The sequence below is a fragment of the Nycticebus coucang genome, chromosome 10 (genome assembly GCF_027406575.1).
Source record: "Nycticebus coucang isolate mNycCou1 chromosome 10, mNycCou1.pri, whole genome shotgun sequence".
NCBI classification, from domain to species: Eukaryota; Metazoa; Chordata; class Mammalia; order Primates; family Lorisidae; genus Nycticebus; species Nycticebus coucang.
In genome coordinates this window covers 83907758-83926701 of record NC_069789.1, presented here as the reverse complement: position 1 = coordinate 83926701, position 18944 = coordinate 83907758, and the positions used below count along the sequence as shown (strand labels likewise).

Genomic DNA, 18944 nt, shown 5'->3' with positions numbered 1-18944 from the left:
ACTGGCTGGACACAATTATAAGAGGGACTTTACCTAACAAACGCAATCAGTGTAACCTAATTGTTTGTACTCTCAAAGAATCCCAAACATTAAAAAAGAAAGAAAGAAATGTGAGTTGTAAGAAACTTTAAAATACCCCACAAAGTTCCAAAAGGCAAAACTTGCGTTTGCAGTATATTGAGTACTGCATTGAATCCACATGAACAAGGTGTCATTGTAAGGGGTAGTATAAGTAATCTAGAAAGGAGGATGTGATGTGAGTAGGTTATGTGCAAATACTGTGCCATTTTATATCAGGGACTTTGGGCATCCTCTGATTTGGGTAACCTTGGGGACATCCTGTAACCAATCCCCTAGGGATGCTAAAGAAATTCTATAAATGGCTTCAGATAGGACCTCACAAAAGAGGAAACAATGTACTACTGCATCAGAAGATGTTCAGCCTCATTTGTAATCAGGAAAATGCAACTTAAAGAAATACCATGGCACATCATCAGATCAGTGAACATTAAGAAAGGTTGACATTAGCATTGAAGGAATGTAGAGCAATAGGAATTCTTATTTATGTCTCATAGGACTGTAAATTGGTACAAGCCCTTTAAAAAATGCTTTGACATTACCTAATAAAGTTAAACATGCTCATAGCCTATGATTCAGCATTTCTGCTTCTACATATTTACCAAAGAGAAATTCTTAAATATATGTACCAAGAAACATGTACAAAAAATTCGTATGAATATTATTCATAATAATAAAAAAATTGCAAATGTTTGTTATTGGTAGATGGGTTAAATCATGGTTACAAGATAGTAAGTATTTGATTAATGGAATAAATTATGAAATGTAGTGAATTGAAACAAGCATAAATTACAAGTATAAAAACAGGATTTTTAGATTGCTGTTTGTGTGGTCATTGTATGTGAGCTTTATGACCTCCTAAGTGATCATGCCAACTAGCACTTATAGCAGCGGTTCTCAACCTGTGGGTTGTGACCCCTTTGTAACAATAAAAATACATCCTGCATATCAGATATTTACATTACGATTCATAACAGTAGCAAAATTACAGTTGTGAAGTAGCAATGAAAATAATTTTATGGTTGGGGTTCACCACAACGTGAGGAACTGTATTAAAGGGTTGCGGCATTAGAAAGGTTGAGAACCACTGACTGATAGGAACTGGCACTGGGAAATAGATAGCAGTATAATATAATCCCAACAAATAATATGAGAAACTGTATCAGTGACAGCTGCCAGTAGTTTGGGACAGTCTGACTAGGAGAAATGAAGAAATTTAAGATTATTATTTACAGGCATGGAGTTTATCAGTGTCCCACATGATAAACATGCCATTAACAGGAGGTGGCCCATCATAACTGTAGGTGGATATAGTTTGAGGGAAATAGCATTTCTAACATATCATAAGAGAATAAGAATAAAAACTTGGGAAAAGGTTGATTGTTAGATGACAAGAAGAATGTATACAGCATTATAATTGTAGTTCTAAATGATATTAGGAAATTGAGAGAAGGTATCTGTGTTAACAAATAATCTTAGAATACTGCTACCACTTGTGGACTGTAGCACTTAAGAGATAAAGGGTACTTTTTTGGATGTAATCCCTAGGAGAATTATATGAATGTACACCTGTATAAAAGAGAAGATTGCATGTCTTAGTTCAGGATGCTACAACAAACTATAATAAAAAACCAAACTGGCTGACTTAACAATAAACATTTATTTCTCTGGAGTTTGGGAAGTCCAAGATCAAAGTGCTGGCAGATCCAATGTCTGGTGAGAGCCTGCTTCCTGATTTGCAGATGACTATCTTCTCATTGTGTTCTGGCATAGTAGGGCTTTCTCTTGTTTGTTCTTCTGATACATGTAGATTTCATCCTCATGACCTAATTACTTTTTAGAGACACCACCTCCAAAAGATTAGGAAAAAGGTTGAGAGAGCCTTCTAGGATCCTGGAAATATTCTGTGTGGTGATTTGGGTGGTGAATATGCATACATGAGGACGCATTGAATTGTATATTTTAGGTATGTGGACCTTATACATTTTATACCTGGGGTGGGGGGACCCAAACCATGAAAAGAATATAGAGTAGAACCTCTGTAAATTGACCACCCAAGGGATTGTAACAAACTGGTCAACATATGGAGGTGGTCAACATAAGGAACTAACATTGAGTGCGTGTGGTACATGTCTGGTCTATGAAAATTAGGTCAACTTACAGAAGTAGTAAATGTAGGGAGGTGGTCAACTATGGAGATTCTACTGTATTTCCATCTAAATGTAGGAAGATAAGGAGATTAACTTGTATCTTTTTATAGTAATAGTTACTGTAGCTACCCAAACTATGGTATAATTTGACTTATTTGGAACTTAGCTATTTGGAAACCTCACTGAACCAGGTCATAGAAAATAAATTGCAAATTAAACCAAAAGATGAAAACAAATACCTTTGAGCAGCTGGGATAAGGTTGCACAGAAAAGATGCCATTGGTTAAAACTTAAACATTTTAATCAGTGACATCTCTTGGATCTATATATTTTTATTTTGCACTTATACCTACTAATGATACCTACTAAGGTAATCTGGCCCTCAAGCAGATAGTATATTAAATGAGACATATTAACTGCTCTGGTCATGCATTTATTCTAACCTTTTTTGTAAAGGCAACTTTGTTGTTGCTATAGTCCAGGTATTTTCAAACTTTAATTTAAGCTGTGGAACTTTTTCTTCAAATGTTATTTCATGCGTAAGTTGATTTTCTCATGTGTAAGTAATAGTTAAAAGTAAACTAACTTCTGGTAGCAAAAGTAAGGGTGTATTAGCTCTCCTCTCTCATTTGGCACTTTTGCTCCTATCTTATAGGTAAAGAAACTTATATTTGAATATTAAGTAATTTGCTTCAAATCACTCAACTATAGTAGTAGGCCAATGTATGTATTCACACGTGGCAGAAACAGTTCAGGTGCTCAATATACTTGTTTTTTGTTTGTTTCTTTGCTTTGGGAATGGAGCTAGGCTACATTTCTCAGGCTGTCTTCCATTAGCTGTGGCCATGTGTCTGAGTCTAACCAAGAGAATATGGGTGAAAGTGATGTATACCACTTTCAAGCTGGCTCCATAAAACCTTCTATGGGTTGTTCGTTCTCTCTCTTATTCTCTGTTGTATTTGTTGGATGGAAAAAAATGCAGTGGAGGCTGGGGGGGGAAGAAGCCTAAATCCTGAATATTCCATTGGACCATGTGCGATCCCGAATACTCCTTTGGACCAGTGTGGGAAATGAACTTCTATTTTGTTTAACCAACTCATTGGTAAGATTTGGATGTTTGTTGAGTAGCTAGTTTACTTATACTCCAGGTTTGTCTGTCTGTAAAACTTGAGCTTATTATCCCAGTATACTAAGGACTTTTATAATAGGAGGATTAGAAAGTCATAAAGATAGTTTCTTCTCCCCCAGCTCTTTTCCTCTCCTCAAAAACAGAAAAGTTTGCCTCAGCACCTGTAGCTCAGTGGTTAAGGTGCCTGGTACATATCCTGGGGCTGGCGGGTTCGAACTCAGCCTGGGCCTGCCGAACAACAATGACAACTGTAGCTAAAAAAAAAAAAAAAAAAAAAAAAAGCCAGGCATTGTTGTAGGTGCCTATAGTCCTAGCTGCTTGGGAGGCTGAGGCAAGAGAATCGCTTAGGCCCAAGAGTTTGAGATCGCAGCAGTGAGCTGTGATGCCATGGCACTCTACCGAGGGTGACATGGTGAGACTCTGTCTCCAAAAAAAATAACAATAAATAAAATAAAAAATAAACAACAATAACTAAAAGAACAACAACAACAAAACAGCCAGGCATTGTGGTGGGCACCTGTAGTCCCAGCTACTTGGGAGGCTGAGGCAAGAGAATCACTTAAGCCCAGGAGTTTGAGGTTGCTGTGACCTAGGACACCACAGCACTCTACTGAGGGCAACATAGTGAGACTCTGTCCCTCTCGCGCGCCCCCACTCCAAAAAAAAAAAAGCATAGAAAAGTATTATGTTTACTTTGACAAAATCAGCTTTGACAATTTAGGAGTTATTTCACCTGGCCTCTTTAACTTGCTAAAGATACAAAGGATTATCACTAAATTAGTAAGTAGGAATAATTAGACTGGAAGACTTCTAGCATCTTTCTAGTTGTACCTAAAGTTTTAAATATGAATTTATTACTTACATGAGAAAGATCCAAGAGAATAAAGATGTGTTCTTCTGCAAAATAATTTCAGCAAAATAACAATCTGTTTAGTACAACATATTTTCTGTTTTCCCAACCTATGATCCCAAGTAGTAACTTAGTAAAATGCTCTTGAAATTTTTTGCTCTAATACTCATTTTAGAGATTGACAATGAGAGGAAAGGGTTGGGTTAACTTAGAAGTCCTTAGGAAAGACCTGGTCTCAGATTTTATAGTTACAGTTTTATAGTCTTACATCATCAAATTCACTATATTGTCTACTCTAAGTCTTCCGTTTGTATTAGTTAAATATGAAGTAGAGTTATAAGTCAGATGTGGAAATTTACTTTTTTTTTTTGAGTTTAAATGGATTTGATCTTGTCATTGATATACAGTATTCTGTTTTGTTTTTGATACAGAGTCTCACTCTGTTGCCCAGGCACAGAGTGCCCAGTCTCACTCTGTTGCTCATAGCTCACAGCAACCTCAAACTCCTGGGATCAGTTTGATCCTTCTGCCTCAGCTTCCCAAATAGCTGACACTTGGAGTACATGCCATGATGTCCAGCTAGTTTTTCTATTTTTAATAGAAATGGGGTCTTGCTCTTCCTTAGCTGGTTTCAAACTCCTAACCTCAAGCACTCCTCCCACCTTGGCCTCCTGGCATGCTAAGATTGTAGGTGTGAGCCACCATGCCCAGCTACAATGTTACAATGTATGTCCCCCCTCCCTCCCCTGGGTAGAGTGCTGTATCATCATAGCTCACAACAACCTCAAACTCCTGGGCTCAAGCAGTCCTCCTTGCCACAGTCTCCCAAGTAGCTGGGACTATAGGTGCACACCACAACGCCTGGCTAGTTTTTCTATTTTTAATAGAGACAGGATCTTGTTCTTGCTCAGGCTGATCTCCAGTTCCTCAGCTGAAGCTGTCTACCTGCCTCAGCCTCCTAGGGTGCTAGGACTACAGACATGAGCCACCATGCCTGACCTACAATGTATTTTACATAAACCATGGAAGAAATTTGTGACATTTTGTGTTCTCTTCCTGAGGCCTGTTTTTACTGTATAAGTCTTAAATTAATGGTCCAAAAGGACATCTCTAGATGCATGTATAACTACAGCTGTAAAATTAACATAAAATTAGAGAGAAAAAAATAAAGAATGTGATCATTTGAGTTTATTATTACTTTTGGTGTAAAGAATATTTTATTGAGTCCAATCAATTATGGTAAAAATAATTGAAGGAGATAAAAGAGTTGAAACAAATGTAGAGACTGTAGCAGTTATAAAAGTGTTCTATGGAAACCATGAAGCAACAAGAAGTGGCATCCTTAATTTTTAAAAAATAGACTATTTTTTTAAGAACTATTAGGTTGACACAAAATTGAGGAGAAAGTACAAAGAATTTTTATTTACCTAGTATTCCCCCTCCATAGCTTCCTCCACTATCATCATCTCACACCAGAAAATTGTTAAAATGAATGATGTTAGATTGACAAACCTTTTACCATCCAAAGTCCATAGACGCATTAGGTTTCATTAGAGATGTTGTATATTTTATGAATTTTGACAAATGTACAGACATATGTCAGAGATACTATGGATTTGGTTTCAGACCACTACAATAAAGTAAATATCGCAATAAAGTGAGTATAATAATAAGGTAAGTCATGTGAAGTTTTTGGCTTCTCAGTATGTATAAAAGTTATGTTTACACTATACTGTAATCTGTTAAGTCTGCAGTAACATGTAAAAGACGTACAACCTTAATTAAAAATACTTTATTGTTGGAAAAATTGCTAACAATCATCTGAGCGTTTAGCAAGTCATAAACTAATAAATACTAGTAGAATATCTAAGACTTAATGTCACAGCTATGCTGTTTAAGCCCGAACTTCTTAAATGTGTTCTATGGGTCCTAGTTTGGAAAATGCTAATTTGAGCAGGTTATGGAGTCCTGAACTAGAAATTAGGATATACCTGTGTTCTTACCTTTTTGGTGTTAACTAAGTAGTTATGGAAAAACTCCTTCTTTCTGTCTTTTTTGGATTATTTATAATATGAAAGATTCAGTTTAGTTGATTGTGTGATTTAGCCAATTCTCTGTTCTGTAATTCTGATTCTGTAGTTTAGTACTAAGGTTTTAATTTTTACTGTGTATAGATTTTAAATACATATATATTAAATTTTTCTATTTTCAAAGGAATAAAAACATTTTATTATAAAATACCATATACTACAGAAATCAATAATATAAAAAGTGTTACCTATAATTCTAAAAGAAAATAAAAGATTTTCTCTTGATGCATATGGTTCTACTATCCACATATTAACATATCAGTGATCATCTTTAACAAAAGATCATGCTCTGCTTTTTTTTTTTTTTTTGTAGAGACAGAGTCTCACTTTATGGCCCTCGGTAGAGTGCCGTGGCCTCACACAGCTCACAGCAACCTCCAACTCCTGGGCTTAAGCGATTCTCTTGCTTCAGCCTCCCGAGTAGCTGGGACCACAGGCGCCAGCCACAACGCCTGGCTATTTTTTTGGTTGCAGTTTGGCCGGGGCCGGGTTTGAACCCGTCACCCTTGGTATATGGGGCCGGCGCCTTACCGACTGAGCCACAGGCACCGCCCTCATGCTCTGCTTTTTATAGTGTATTTTCCTTTTCTAGTCTGTGTCTTGAACCTTTTTCCATATACATTTATCCCTTAGTTTTAACCATAAATATTTTTTTGTTTGTTTATTTAACAAACACTTTGTCGCCCTCGGTAGAGTGTCATTGGTGTCACAGCTCACAGCAACCTCCAGCTCTTGGGCTTAGGCGATTCTCTTGCCTCAGCCTTATGAGTAGCCGGGACTACAGGCGCCCACAACGCTTGTTTATTTTTTGTTGCAGTTTGGCGGGGGCTGGGTTTGAACCTGCTACCCTCAGTATATTGGACTGGCGCCCTACTCACTGAGCCACAGGCGCTGCCCACCATAAACATTTTTAATGGTTAAAAATTAAAACTAAAGGTCCAAGGTGCTTTCTTTGCTGTACTTCCCACAGGTAATCACTCTTAAAAGTTTGTGGTGTTTTTTTGTAGGCTATGCATAATATGTGTGTTTTATTGTGTGTGTATGAATATGTGCATGATTTATTTAGTCACTTTCTTATCAATGGTTATGGACACTTGCCTCATTTCCTTTCATTATAAAGTACTACAGTGTGATGGCTCACACCTGTAATCACAGTGGTTTGGGAGGCTGAGGTGGGAAGATAGCTTGAGACCAGGAGTTGCTGACCAGCCTAGGCCATACAGCAAGAACTTGTCTCTGCCAGGCGCAGTGCCTCACACCTGTAATCGTAGCACTCTGGGAGACTGAGTGAGGCAGGTGCATCACCTGAGCTCAGGATTTCAAGACCAGCCTGAGCAAAGAGAGTCCTCACGTCAATGAAGAATAGAAAAACTAGCTGGGTGTTGTGGTGGGTACCTGTGGCCTCAACTACTAGGGAGGCTGAGACAAGAGCATCACTTGAGCCCAAGAGTTTGAGGTTGCTGTGAGCTATGATGATGCCACTGCACTCTAGCCTTGGCAACCTAGGGAGGCCCTTGTCCTTTGTTTAAAAATAATTTAAGACTTTCATTTTTAATTATTATGAGTATATAATAGTTGTGTGTGTATAAACCATGTATATAATAGTTGTGTATGTATAAACCATATATATACTGTGTCCATAAAGTTTGTGTGCAATTAAAAAAATTTTTTGTGTGTGTGTGTGTATAGAAAGAGAACATGATGTTTTGATATAGGCATACAGTGTAAATTATTGAATCAGGGAAATTGCACAGAAGTTCTGCAATTTATAGATACTGTATACGTGTGTATATATACACTTGTTTACACATTAGTAAGAATGTAAATGCAGAAGATTGTTGGATTTTTAATTGTGCTTTATTTATATGTTATAGATCATCTTTGCTGTCTTTAGGAAGAAGTTTGGCTAGCATTACTCTATCTTTATTTCTTAGCATACTACCATGAGCACTGCCTACACCTCTATGTGATACATACAGTTCTACAGAACATTTCAGGCACATATTCTCCTTTGTCTCAAAATCTATTTTTCCATTTTGTGACCCTAACTGACTCATACAGGAGTCTTGAGAACTTCTTTAGTCCTGTTAAAATCTATTTACAGCATGTTATTCACAATTTGTTCCATGGACCAGTGGCATAGGCATTACCTAGGCTAGTAGCTTAGAAACGTAGATTCTCAGGGCCTACTCTACTCCACTTGCCCTAAATTGAAATCTACATGATTCATCCATGTATCACAGTGTGAGAAGCACTGGTCTAGAAGCGGAGTTGTTGCTTTATTTGGGGGGGGCGGGGGCGGGCTATTCCCTTGTGCCCATATCATGAGTTTGGCTTTTTGTTTCTTGTTCTGATTTAGGGAAGAAGAAGAAAATAAAAACACAAAAAATGTTTGAATTAAGGAGCGAATTTACTAAGGATAAGAGCCACATCCCCCTTCTTTTATTGTGCCTTACAGTGGTAGGATCTCCTGTGAATTTTTACCTGATTTTTAACACACCAGGTAGCAAAAGAAGTTCACATGTGTTAAAACAGTGCTACAGTTTTATTAGATTTTTGTCTTGTTTTTCATGTGACATTGTTGAACTTTCTGAATGTTAGTCCCCTACCTCCATCTTCCCCATAAGCTCTGTAGTTTTACTGTACAATTTTTTAGTGTAGTGATTTTTTGGAATGCATGTTAATTATGGAAGAATTGAATACAGATCAAAAGATTCTCAAAAGAAATCAGTTCCATCTTTTACGCCTTAGATTTCATAAAAATCCCCTTGCTATTCACTTTCCTAACATTCTACATTTTCCATTTCCTAATGTAAGCCTTTCCTGATGACTGAAAATGTCCTGTTCTTTGTTCTTCTAGTCTTGGTACCGTGCCTGATAAGTGGTAGATGCTCAATAATAATTTGAAATATGACTGTTAATTTACATACTTGCATATTTATTCAGAGAATTTAAATGTTATTTTGACTTAGCAACCAGATGGTTCTTAAAACTGTACTTTAAATATTACAAATTATTATTAAGAAAATGTAAAAGTAATTAGTTGCTACTAGAAGTGGCAGAACTGTTCTTGTTCTGATACTTGAAACAGCAGCCAGTTTTATAGTAGGTTTCTCAATGAATATAGTAATGCAGTGGTACAAGTGTCATTGTTTCTAGTTTTAAGAAATTATATATCCTATGGTGTTTTTAAATTCATAAATTCAATTATGCATGTATATGTGAGAAAATTCAGAAAATGAAGAATGCTAGTTATTATTTGAAATTCATATTGAAGATAAAGCTTGAAGAAGTAACATAAATGACGATAGACTTTGGTGATGATAGGTGATAATTTAAAATCAAATTAAACTTTAGCCAGCTGTGAGAGAGCTGAATCATCTCCTTTACTTCTTTGTTCCTTTGTGTGAGTCTCACTTCCTCAATCTGTAGTGCTTTCTGCTTTCTGATTTCACTTGATTGTTTTTCTGTTATTTAATGCTTTCCAGTTCCATATTCCTCAATTAAATATGGAAGCTTATGGTTAAAAGAATTGTAGTTTTCCAAAAAAATTGAGTTGATGGTTTAGAAACTATCATAATTCTTCTTAACTGTTAACCTTACTTATTTGGTATATGAATATTTTCTCATTCAACATTAAGTCTCTGAATTTTACAATGTTGATTTCAGAACTCATTCTATTCCCACTATGCAACTTTTCTTAAAATTATAGCTTTAATTCTCCACTGAGAATGGGGAGTCATTGTAAAATTTTTAAAAATTTACTTATGTGATGTTTTGATATAATTTCAAATGTAGAGACAATTTGCACAAATGCAAGAAACTCTCATATACCATTTACATAGATTCAACAATTATGTACATTTTCTCCCATTTGCTTTATCATATTTTATTGACCCTTGTATGTAGTTTTTTCCTGAATCATTTTAGAATATGTTGAAAACATTGTGACCCTCTACCCTTAAATGTCTACCTACTGTCTACCTACCTTTTTTCTTCCCTCCTTCCCCTTTCTCTTTCTTTCTAAAGGGTTTTGGCCTTACTCTGTCACCCAGGCTGAAGTACAGCAGGCAATGATAGCTTACCGTAACCTCGAATTCCTGAGCTCAAGCCATCCTTCTGCCTCAGACTCCTGTAGCTAGGACTGTAGGCGTGCTCCACCATGCCTGGCTAATTATTTAATTTTTGTGGGGATGGTCTCGCTGTTACCTAGTCTGGTCTTGAACTTCTAGCTTCAAGTGATCCTACCAAAGTGCTGAGATTATAGGTGTGAGTCACTCTACCTGACCTAAATACTTGTGTCTATGTTATCTTAAGAATGTGAACATTCTCTTACATAACCACAGTAAAATTATTAAAATGAAGATTTTTAACATTGGTATATTCTGTTATCCACAATCCATGTTCAAATTTTGTCCTTTTTCCCAATAATGTCTTTTATAGCTGTTATTCCCACTAGTTCAGAATCCAATTCAAAAGCATGCTTTGCTTTTAATTGTCTTTCTTTAGTCTCCTTTAAACTGAAAAAATTCTGTAGTCTCCTTGTTTTTCTGACCTTGACATTTTTGAGGTGAGAAAGATAGTTATTTTGTAGAATGTTTTTTAATTTGGGGTTGTCTGATATTGCTCACGACTAGATGTAGGTTCTGTATTTTTGGCAGGAATAATGCAGAAGTGATAACTGTATTCTTCACAGTTCATCATATCAGGAAGCATATAATGTCAGTTTGTTCCAGTATTGATATTCAGTCATTTGTTCATTCATTCATTATTCATTCTTTTTAATATATTTACTCCTTTCCTCAAGCTTAGAATATACAGAAAGTGGTTTTGGGCTTGCTGAGCTGTAAACCTATTAACTATTGGAGTCAATGTTGCTTACAATTTTTTAAGGTAAAATTTAATTATGGTGGCATGCATAAATCTTAAGGAAACAATTGGATGAGTTTTGACAAATACATAAACCCTCCTAATTCATATCCTTATCAAGACTTGAAAGTTTCCATCATCCTGAAAAGTTTCCTGGTTCCCCTTTTTAACTAATAGTGCTATTATCTACTTTAGAACTCCATATAAATGGAATCATACCTTATATATTCTTTTGTAGTCATCTTCTTTTGTTAGCTGCAAAATTTATCCACATTGTTTTGTGAATTAATTGTTCATTCGTTTTATGGCTGGATAGTATTCTGCTATATGAGAATACCGCAATTTATTCTGTTGTGATGTATACTTGAGTTTTCATCTAATGGCTATTATAAATAAAACTGCTATGAATATTCAGGTAGAAGTATATATATTGTGTGTGTGTGTGTGTATATATATATATATATTCTAACTTCTTGAGTAATAAGTTTAATTGCCAGGTTACAGGGTATGTTTAACTTACTCCATAGTAATTATACCATTTTATGCCTCCATTAGCAAGCATGAGACTTCTGGTTGCTCCCCATCCTCATTAACATCTGGTTTTATAATTCCTTTCAATGTTAGCCATTCTAGTGGATATCAGTGAAATTTCATTGTGGTTATAATTTACATTTCTCTAATTACTAATCAAGTTAAGTACTTTTTCATATGCTTATTGGCCATTAATATAGTTTTCTGTGTGAAGTGTTCAATTCTTTTGCCTGCTTTTAAAAAGTTGGTTTTTAGTTTTACTAATAAGTTGTAGGAGTCTTTTGTATATTCTGGTATAAATGGTTTGAGATGTTTGTATTGTGAGTATTTTCTCCCATTTTGTACTGTTGATTTTTTAAATGATCTCTCCTACTGAATAGAAGTTGTTAAATTTATGAAGGATGTTTATTGTTTTCCTATCATGGTTTTTGCTTTCTGTGTCTTAAGAAAACTTTCCCTACTTACAGGTCACAAAAATATTCTCTCGTGATTTCTTTTACAATATTTATAGTTTACATATATTTAGATATGTTTTTCCTCATAGGTTACATTCTGTCGATGATGTGATATATGGTTAAATAGAGGCTAAAACTTAATGTTTCTTTATGCATATTCACATTTATAGGTTTTTTTAAAATAAGGGGAAAAACTAAGATTGTAAGATCCTCTAATATGTTTTTGAGAATGCCAAATACTTAATCTCTTTAATATACAAATATGTAAATTTAGAGACTGTATAAACAAATGAAAATGAGGTTATTGCTTTATGATAATAGAAATAAATAGAACATTTAATATGTTTAAGGAATAGAAATTCTAAATTTCTTTAGTATTTTTACCATAAGAAGAGAAAAATAAAATGAGAACTCTTTTTCATTGCACAGATTCTGTGATTAGAATAAGTGGATAGTTTTTTAGTTTGTCAGATGAAATCATTTTTTAAACAACTTGCAAAGTAACTTTGATTGCCCTGTTATACCTCTTTTATTGGTGGTCTGAAGTCTGTCATGGTTTCCATTTGAAACCCCTATTTTCAGGGGTTTATGAGCAGACAGTTGAAAAAAAACTTAACTAGCCAAAAACCTTGGCACTCCATGATCTTGGTTCAATATAAGGTACTTGCTTCAACACAATTTTAAATAGTCAGCTCTTTTTTTTCAAGTTGTAAGGAGCGCAAAGAGGAATAAAGGAATTTTTTTGGTTAAACAGATAGAGAATATTTTTCCAGTCAGCTTATCCCAATTAGATTTACATAACAAACTTTCCTTTTCTAGAAATAAAGTATGTATGTTCCTGTGTTCCAGCTGCCACAAGATCTTGCCTCAAGAGTTTCCTTTTCCTTTGCTATAGTTCATAGCAAATGCCCTCTGCCCCTGCTCTTTTTTTCTACCCATTTATACTTTTTCAATTCTCCAGAGTACAGTTACATTAAAAAATCATTTTAAGTTTTGGCTTTCTTTTGGCTTTTTTTCATTCCTCTTCTAGTGCCACCTTGAATAAAATAATACGTAACTTTACCTATTTATTGAAAAACAATATTAAGTTTGAAAAATGTTATAGTATAAGTAGTATTTATTGGCTTGGAATTAAATTTCTGAAATGAAACTTAATTCTTCTGAAGGGTTGTCAGTCCAATAGGAAACTTTTAGGCAAGTTTCTTTCTTTCCTTTTTTAATATTTTTACTTTTATTTTTTTGTTGCATTTTGGCCAGTGTGGGGTTTGAACCCACCACCCTCGATATATGGGACCAGCACCCTACTCACTGAGCCAGAGGCACCACCCGCAAGTTTCTTTTTTAGTCTTCCTGAATGTGTGGATGTCAGTTTGAGTACTTTCACAATCTGTTTTTAACTCACTATCATTTGCATGATGAACATTAGTCCATAAAGGTGTCTGTGGGGTTTGTTGCTTTTTTCACTTCTTATTTTTTAAAAAAATCATTTCCTGAAAACCTAGTACAGAAAAGTAACCTACATAGGAAGTGAGATGGTCTTTTGGAAATCTTTACTTTCTCTCTACTCTGAAGATAAAATTTGTTTCAGGCAGGAGGTTTTTAGGTGCTGCTGAAATTTTGAAGATCTGGGAAAATGGAGTAATAACATGACACCAGCTCTTAAGCAGCAACATCTGCTCTGTGGTTCAAAGCCACACAAAGAAAGCTGCTTAAGCAGTCGAATGTTTTGGACTGCACAGACAAGTGTGGTTCAGCTGCAAAGACTACTGAGTAGAGACAAAGTTTAGAGAAGCTGTTAAAAAATGGAGTTGTGGAAGATCAGCATCTTTAAAAAACAAACATCATCTTGTCCTCCAAGCTATCGAAGATCTTTGTCAGAACCTGCTTATGCAAATTCAGATATAGGACCCAGTTTAAAGAATTACCCATGCTGTAGTCCAGTGAAAAGCAAGAAGAAAAATGAACATGCTGTTTCTAATCTAGGAAAGACACTGGGTGCTTACCGGTGGCAGACACATCCCAGCTTTAGGTGGAAAGGGTGTAAAAGAGAGATATTGCAAAGTAATAAACGAGACCTGCTTGAACAACAACAAAAGGTCCTGCCAAAGATGGTTGGAAATAATGCTTCTTCCTCTGCTCACGAGGTCCTTGGAACATCAACAGAGACGCCAAACCTGGTCAACAACCAGTTCCTTCGGGCTCCATTCACCAGATCTATTTCAGAACCTGAACCCCGCTGCAGTATCAGATTTGTTAGACCATGGCCAACTTCAATGGGGTCAGTTGAGTCAGAGCAGCAGGGATATTTTATCCGTGGCATTTTCTCAACTCTTTCCAATGGCTTCTCCAGGATGCTGAATCTAAAAGGAGAATCACCCAATGAGCTACTGAGAGAAGGTATATTGTGATGGATAAAGGGGAAAGTGGGATGCCTCAGATTTAATTACTATTAATTTTAATTATTTGTTTTTTATAATCAGCAAAAGCATTTTATTTGCTCATTATAAAATAAGCTTAATTTGTACAATTTTAAAAAAGTGATAACCATTGCTTCAGAAACTCTTTCAATGATGATGAATAATAAAAAATGAATGAATTTGGTTAATTTAAGAAATTTTTTCATGATGTTAATTTTTGAATTCTATTTTGGGCTTATGTAAAAAAGGTTTTTTTAACCCTCATTTATCCCCATTAATCTACTTTTTCAGATTAAGTGCAGTTTAGAGGAAGAAGTAATCAAATAATTTTTCAAGACAATTGAAAAAAACATAGTATCTACTATTATCTTGTCATAAAAATTGTTTTAAAATTAACAGATGTTATTAGAAGTATATAGAGCAAAATTGTATTGATAGCTTTTAAAAAGGTGGGATTTTGATGTATATATAAAAACATACAATTTGAATATGGAAGCCAAGGATGCAAACCTTGAATATTTGTTTAGATCACAAAATAGAAATTTGTGTTTGATTCATTTTAATTAACAGGATCATCGATTTTTTTTGAAAACCTCAAGATTTGCTTAAATTTAAAGATACATTTTGTATTGATTATAGCTTTGTTAAAGTCAAAAAACCCACAATTCTTAATTTTTTTATCTGATTACCTTAGAAATGGTTGACCATATCTGATGAACTATTTTAGTCATGACTTAGGGCCTGTTTTTTTTTGTTTGTTTGTTTTTAACAACTTAACTTTCATCCATTTGAGATCATTTTTTGACAAACTCTTATACCATTAAGAAAATTTTAGCTTATCATCATTGGGAGATTGAACGCATCATCAGAAGTTTAAACTCTTTCTAAAATTGTGGAAATTGTTGAAGAATTTCATTATTGGGCTATAATTTAATTCCTTATAAAGTTGAACAGTGCCAAATAGTGACATTGCAGTGAAAACTGAAATAATTTTCCAAATGAACATGTGTTCAAAAATTCAGTATTTCTTCTAAAACCTGTCCTAACTAGGTTTTCCTTTGCTTAGTGAATTTTAATGATAACTATTAAGTGTATATATTTCTTCATGCACTTGGTAAATAGATAACCAAGAGAAGAATCTTTTTTGATTTGCCTCTCAATTATTAACATGTGCATTTAGAAAAAAAAATGTGTATTTGAGAAAAGAATCTATGCTTTAAAAAATATGTATATTTGTAGCCATTTTTTGGATTTATGTGGTTCACTTTTAGTTTTTAGCAAATGTGCCAAGCTGCTACTGATTGCCCCTTATGTGTGAGGTGTTGTGATAGTGTATCCCTGCTGTTTACACATTTATGATCTACTTAATGGGAATATAAAATATTCTTAAGGAGATATAAAATATTCCTCATGTTGTGATGACCCCCAACCACAAAATTATTTTCGTTGCTACTTCCTAACTGTAATTTTCTACTTTTATGAATCATAATGTAAATATCTGATATGCAGGATGGATTTTCAATGTTACAAAGGGGTTGCAACCCACAGGTTGAGAACCGCTGACTAAGACTAAAAGCACGAGAAAATTTTACTTTCAGGAACAGTTTTCATAGAGCCTTTGATGCAAATTGAATGAGGAAAGTAAACAAAAATATTCAAGTTATTTTTAAAAATTGATTGTACCTAATATTAGCTTAAAACTATTACTAATGCTATATTAATTAGATTTGCTTAAATATGAGGTAAAATTAAATAAACCTTTTTAATATTGGATAAAGTTATTGTTCTAACTATACATTAAACTGAAAATCCAGGTGAAAATAATTAAAAAAGAAAATAAAGGACCAAAATAATGAAATAAGAAATAGAAAAACAGAGATAAATCATAGTAAATGCAAAATTTATTTTATTTTATTTTATTTTTTTTTTTTTGGCGGTTTTTGGCTGGGGCTGGGTTTGAACCCACCACCTCCAGCATATGGGGCCGGCGCCCTACTCCTTGAGCCACAGGTGCCGCCCATAAATGCAAAATTTTAAAGTATCTAAAAAAAAAACAACACTAAACAATAAAGGCAATTGTTCAAATTGTATTTGAAAACAATATTTGAGATAAATGTAATTTTAAAAGCTACAATTTAAAATAATGGAAACAAGTTAATAAAATATTGCTATGTAAACTACAAAGAAACTATTAATCCATCTAATGGCAAAATGTACCACATCAGTAGTAGGGAAAATAAAAATGTAATATTAATTACTTACCATATTAAAAATAGTAATAGTCTATGCCTATTAAAGTAATAATCATACAAGCTTTTATTAGCTAAGTAACTATGAGCTAAGCAATTTATTTTATTTACTATTTATAAAAATTCTACAAGATAATTATTACTATCACCTCATATTTTATTGACAAGGAAAAGGGGATTCAGAAAGGTTATAAGAAACTTTCTTAGCTACGTAACTAGAAAATAGCATGGGTAAAAACCATTTATACGACCCAAAGATTTTTCCCTTTTCCTCATGCCATGCATTGAGGAAAACACACACACACACACACACATACACACACAAACAAAACAAAACAGAATATGCACATCCAAATTTGGCAAAGTCACGGGGCAAAAACTACACTCACAAATTGTTATAGGCATTACAAATATGTTATCCTTTTCTAGCAGAAGCTTTAAAATATACAATGAGATACAAGATGCTTCAGATTCCAAGGAAATAATTCATGGTACAGTCCAGATAAGGCAACAACAACAAAAAGATTTCCCTAAGTGGAAACTGTTATACAAAAAAAAAAAAAAGAAGAAGAACTGAAATGTCCAAGACACTATTTCAGCATTTCAATGTAAAAAATTATCAGACAATCCAATGTTTTTTCCGTTTTTACCATTGGTCAATAGATGAGAATGTATGTGAAACAGTCTTAAATAAAAAAAAAGACAACTTAGCACATATTTTATACTAATCACAACTATATTAAAAATATACACTTATACTGAGAAAAACGAGATACAAATTTAAAGTGAAAGTCTATTTTTCTCTGTTACTTTTTTTTTTTTTTGGCCGGGGCTAGGTTTGAACCTACCACCTCTGGCATATGGGACCGGCGCCCTACTCCTTGAGCCACAGGCGCCGCCCTTCTCTGTTACTTTCTAACAATTTTTTTGAAAGTCTGAACACTAAGGTGACTATATCACTTAATATTTTTTTCATTCTGTGGGTTAAGTCTCCTTTCTTATTTATACTAATATTTTGCATTAACAACCTTACAGTTATTGAGACTCTTATTCTCCAGTGTTAATGGATTAAACTGTGTCTCCCCAAAGTTTACATATTAAAGCCCTAACCCTTTTATGTGACTGTATTTACAGACAGGACCCTTATGCAGGTAAAGGTAAGTAAGGTCATATAGGTGAATCCCTAATCCAAAAGGACTGGTGTATTATTAAGAGGAAGAGACATACCTATACATAGAGAAAAGGCCAAGTGAACACACTAGAGATCTGCCATCTTCTTACTGAGGAGAGAGGCCAAAGAAGGAACCAACTCTGCTGGCACCTTCATCTTAAGACTTCCAGCTTCCAGAAATGTAAGAAAATAAATTTCTGGTTAAGCTGCCCATTTGTGATATTTTGTTATGGCACTCCCAGCAAACTAGACAAAATATATTTATTTAAAATGAAGAATTATGCTAGTCTGTTGAAACTTTAAATATAGAATGACAGTTGATCCTTGAACACAGATTTGAACTGCATCAGTCCACTTATATACAGACTTATTTTTCAAAGTTACACCAAGTGTGACCGCCTCTCCTGCACCCCTCCCTTTTCCACCTCTTCTGCCTCTGCCAATCCTGAGACAGCAAGACCAACCCCTCCTCTTCCTCAGCCTACTCAATGTGAAGATGAGGATGAAGACCTTTATGATAATCCACTTCCATCTGATGAATAGTAAATATATTTTATCTTCCTTATGATTTTCTTAATAGAGTACTTCATTTTTTTCCTGATTTGATTACTAGATTTCCTAGGATAAGCGAGGAAGTTGTTACCCAATAAAATAATATGTTGTGTTCCCAGCACCTACAACCATATCTCAAAAACTCAATATATAGTTGTTTGGTTTATGTATAAGGTTTTCCCTAATAGATTTTCTATGAAAGATTCATTTAAAATTGAATGAGGATATTAAAAGAAATTTTTCTAGAAAAAAATAAAATTTTCTAATTCCCAATTTAGGGGATGTTTAAAAACAGAACACTGCAGAGAGAAGGTTTGCTTATTATTGTGACATACAGAAAAAGTGTGAATGGTAATCAGAAAGGAGAACTACATAGAATATATTTAATTGCCTTTCCTATATA

The 18944-nt window shown here is 34.4% G+C and overlaps 1 protein-coding gene across 4 annotated transcripts in view; it reads left to right on the top strand.

Annotated features, from left to right (window-relative positions):
• RASAL2 (RAS protein activator like 2) overlaps nucleotides 1–18944 on the top strand; it is a 445700-nt gene that overhangs the window by 122215 nt on the left and 304541 nt on the right. Inside the window, exon 1 of one of the 4 annotated variants that reach the window (XM_053606499.1) lies at nucleotides 13739–14549. The exons of the other annotated variants lie outside the window; for them this stretch is intronic. Within the exon in view, the coding sequence (XP_053462474.1) occupies nucleotides 13955–14549 (595 nt within the window). The 5' untranslated portion in view covers nucleotides 13739–13954. Of the gene's footprint in view, nucleotides 1–13738; nucleotides 14550–18944 lie in introns of those variants that run through there. 4 annotated transcript variants of the gene reach the window in all.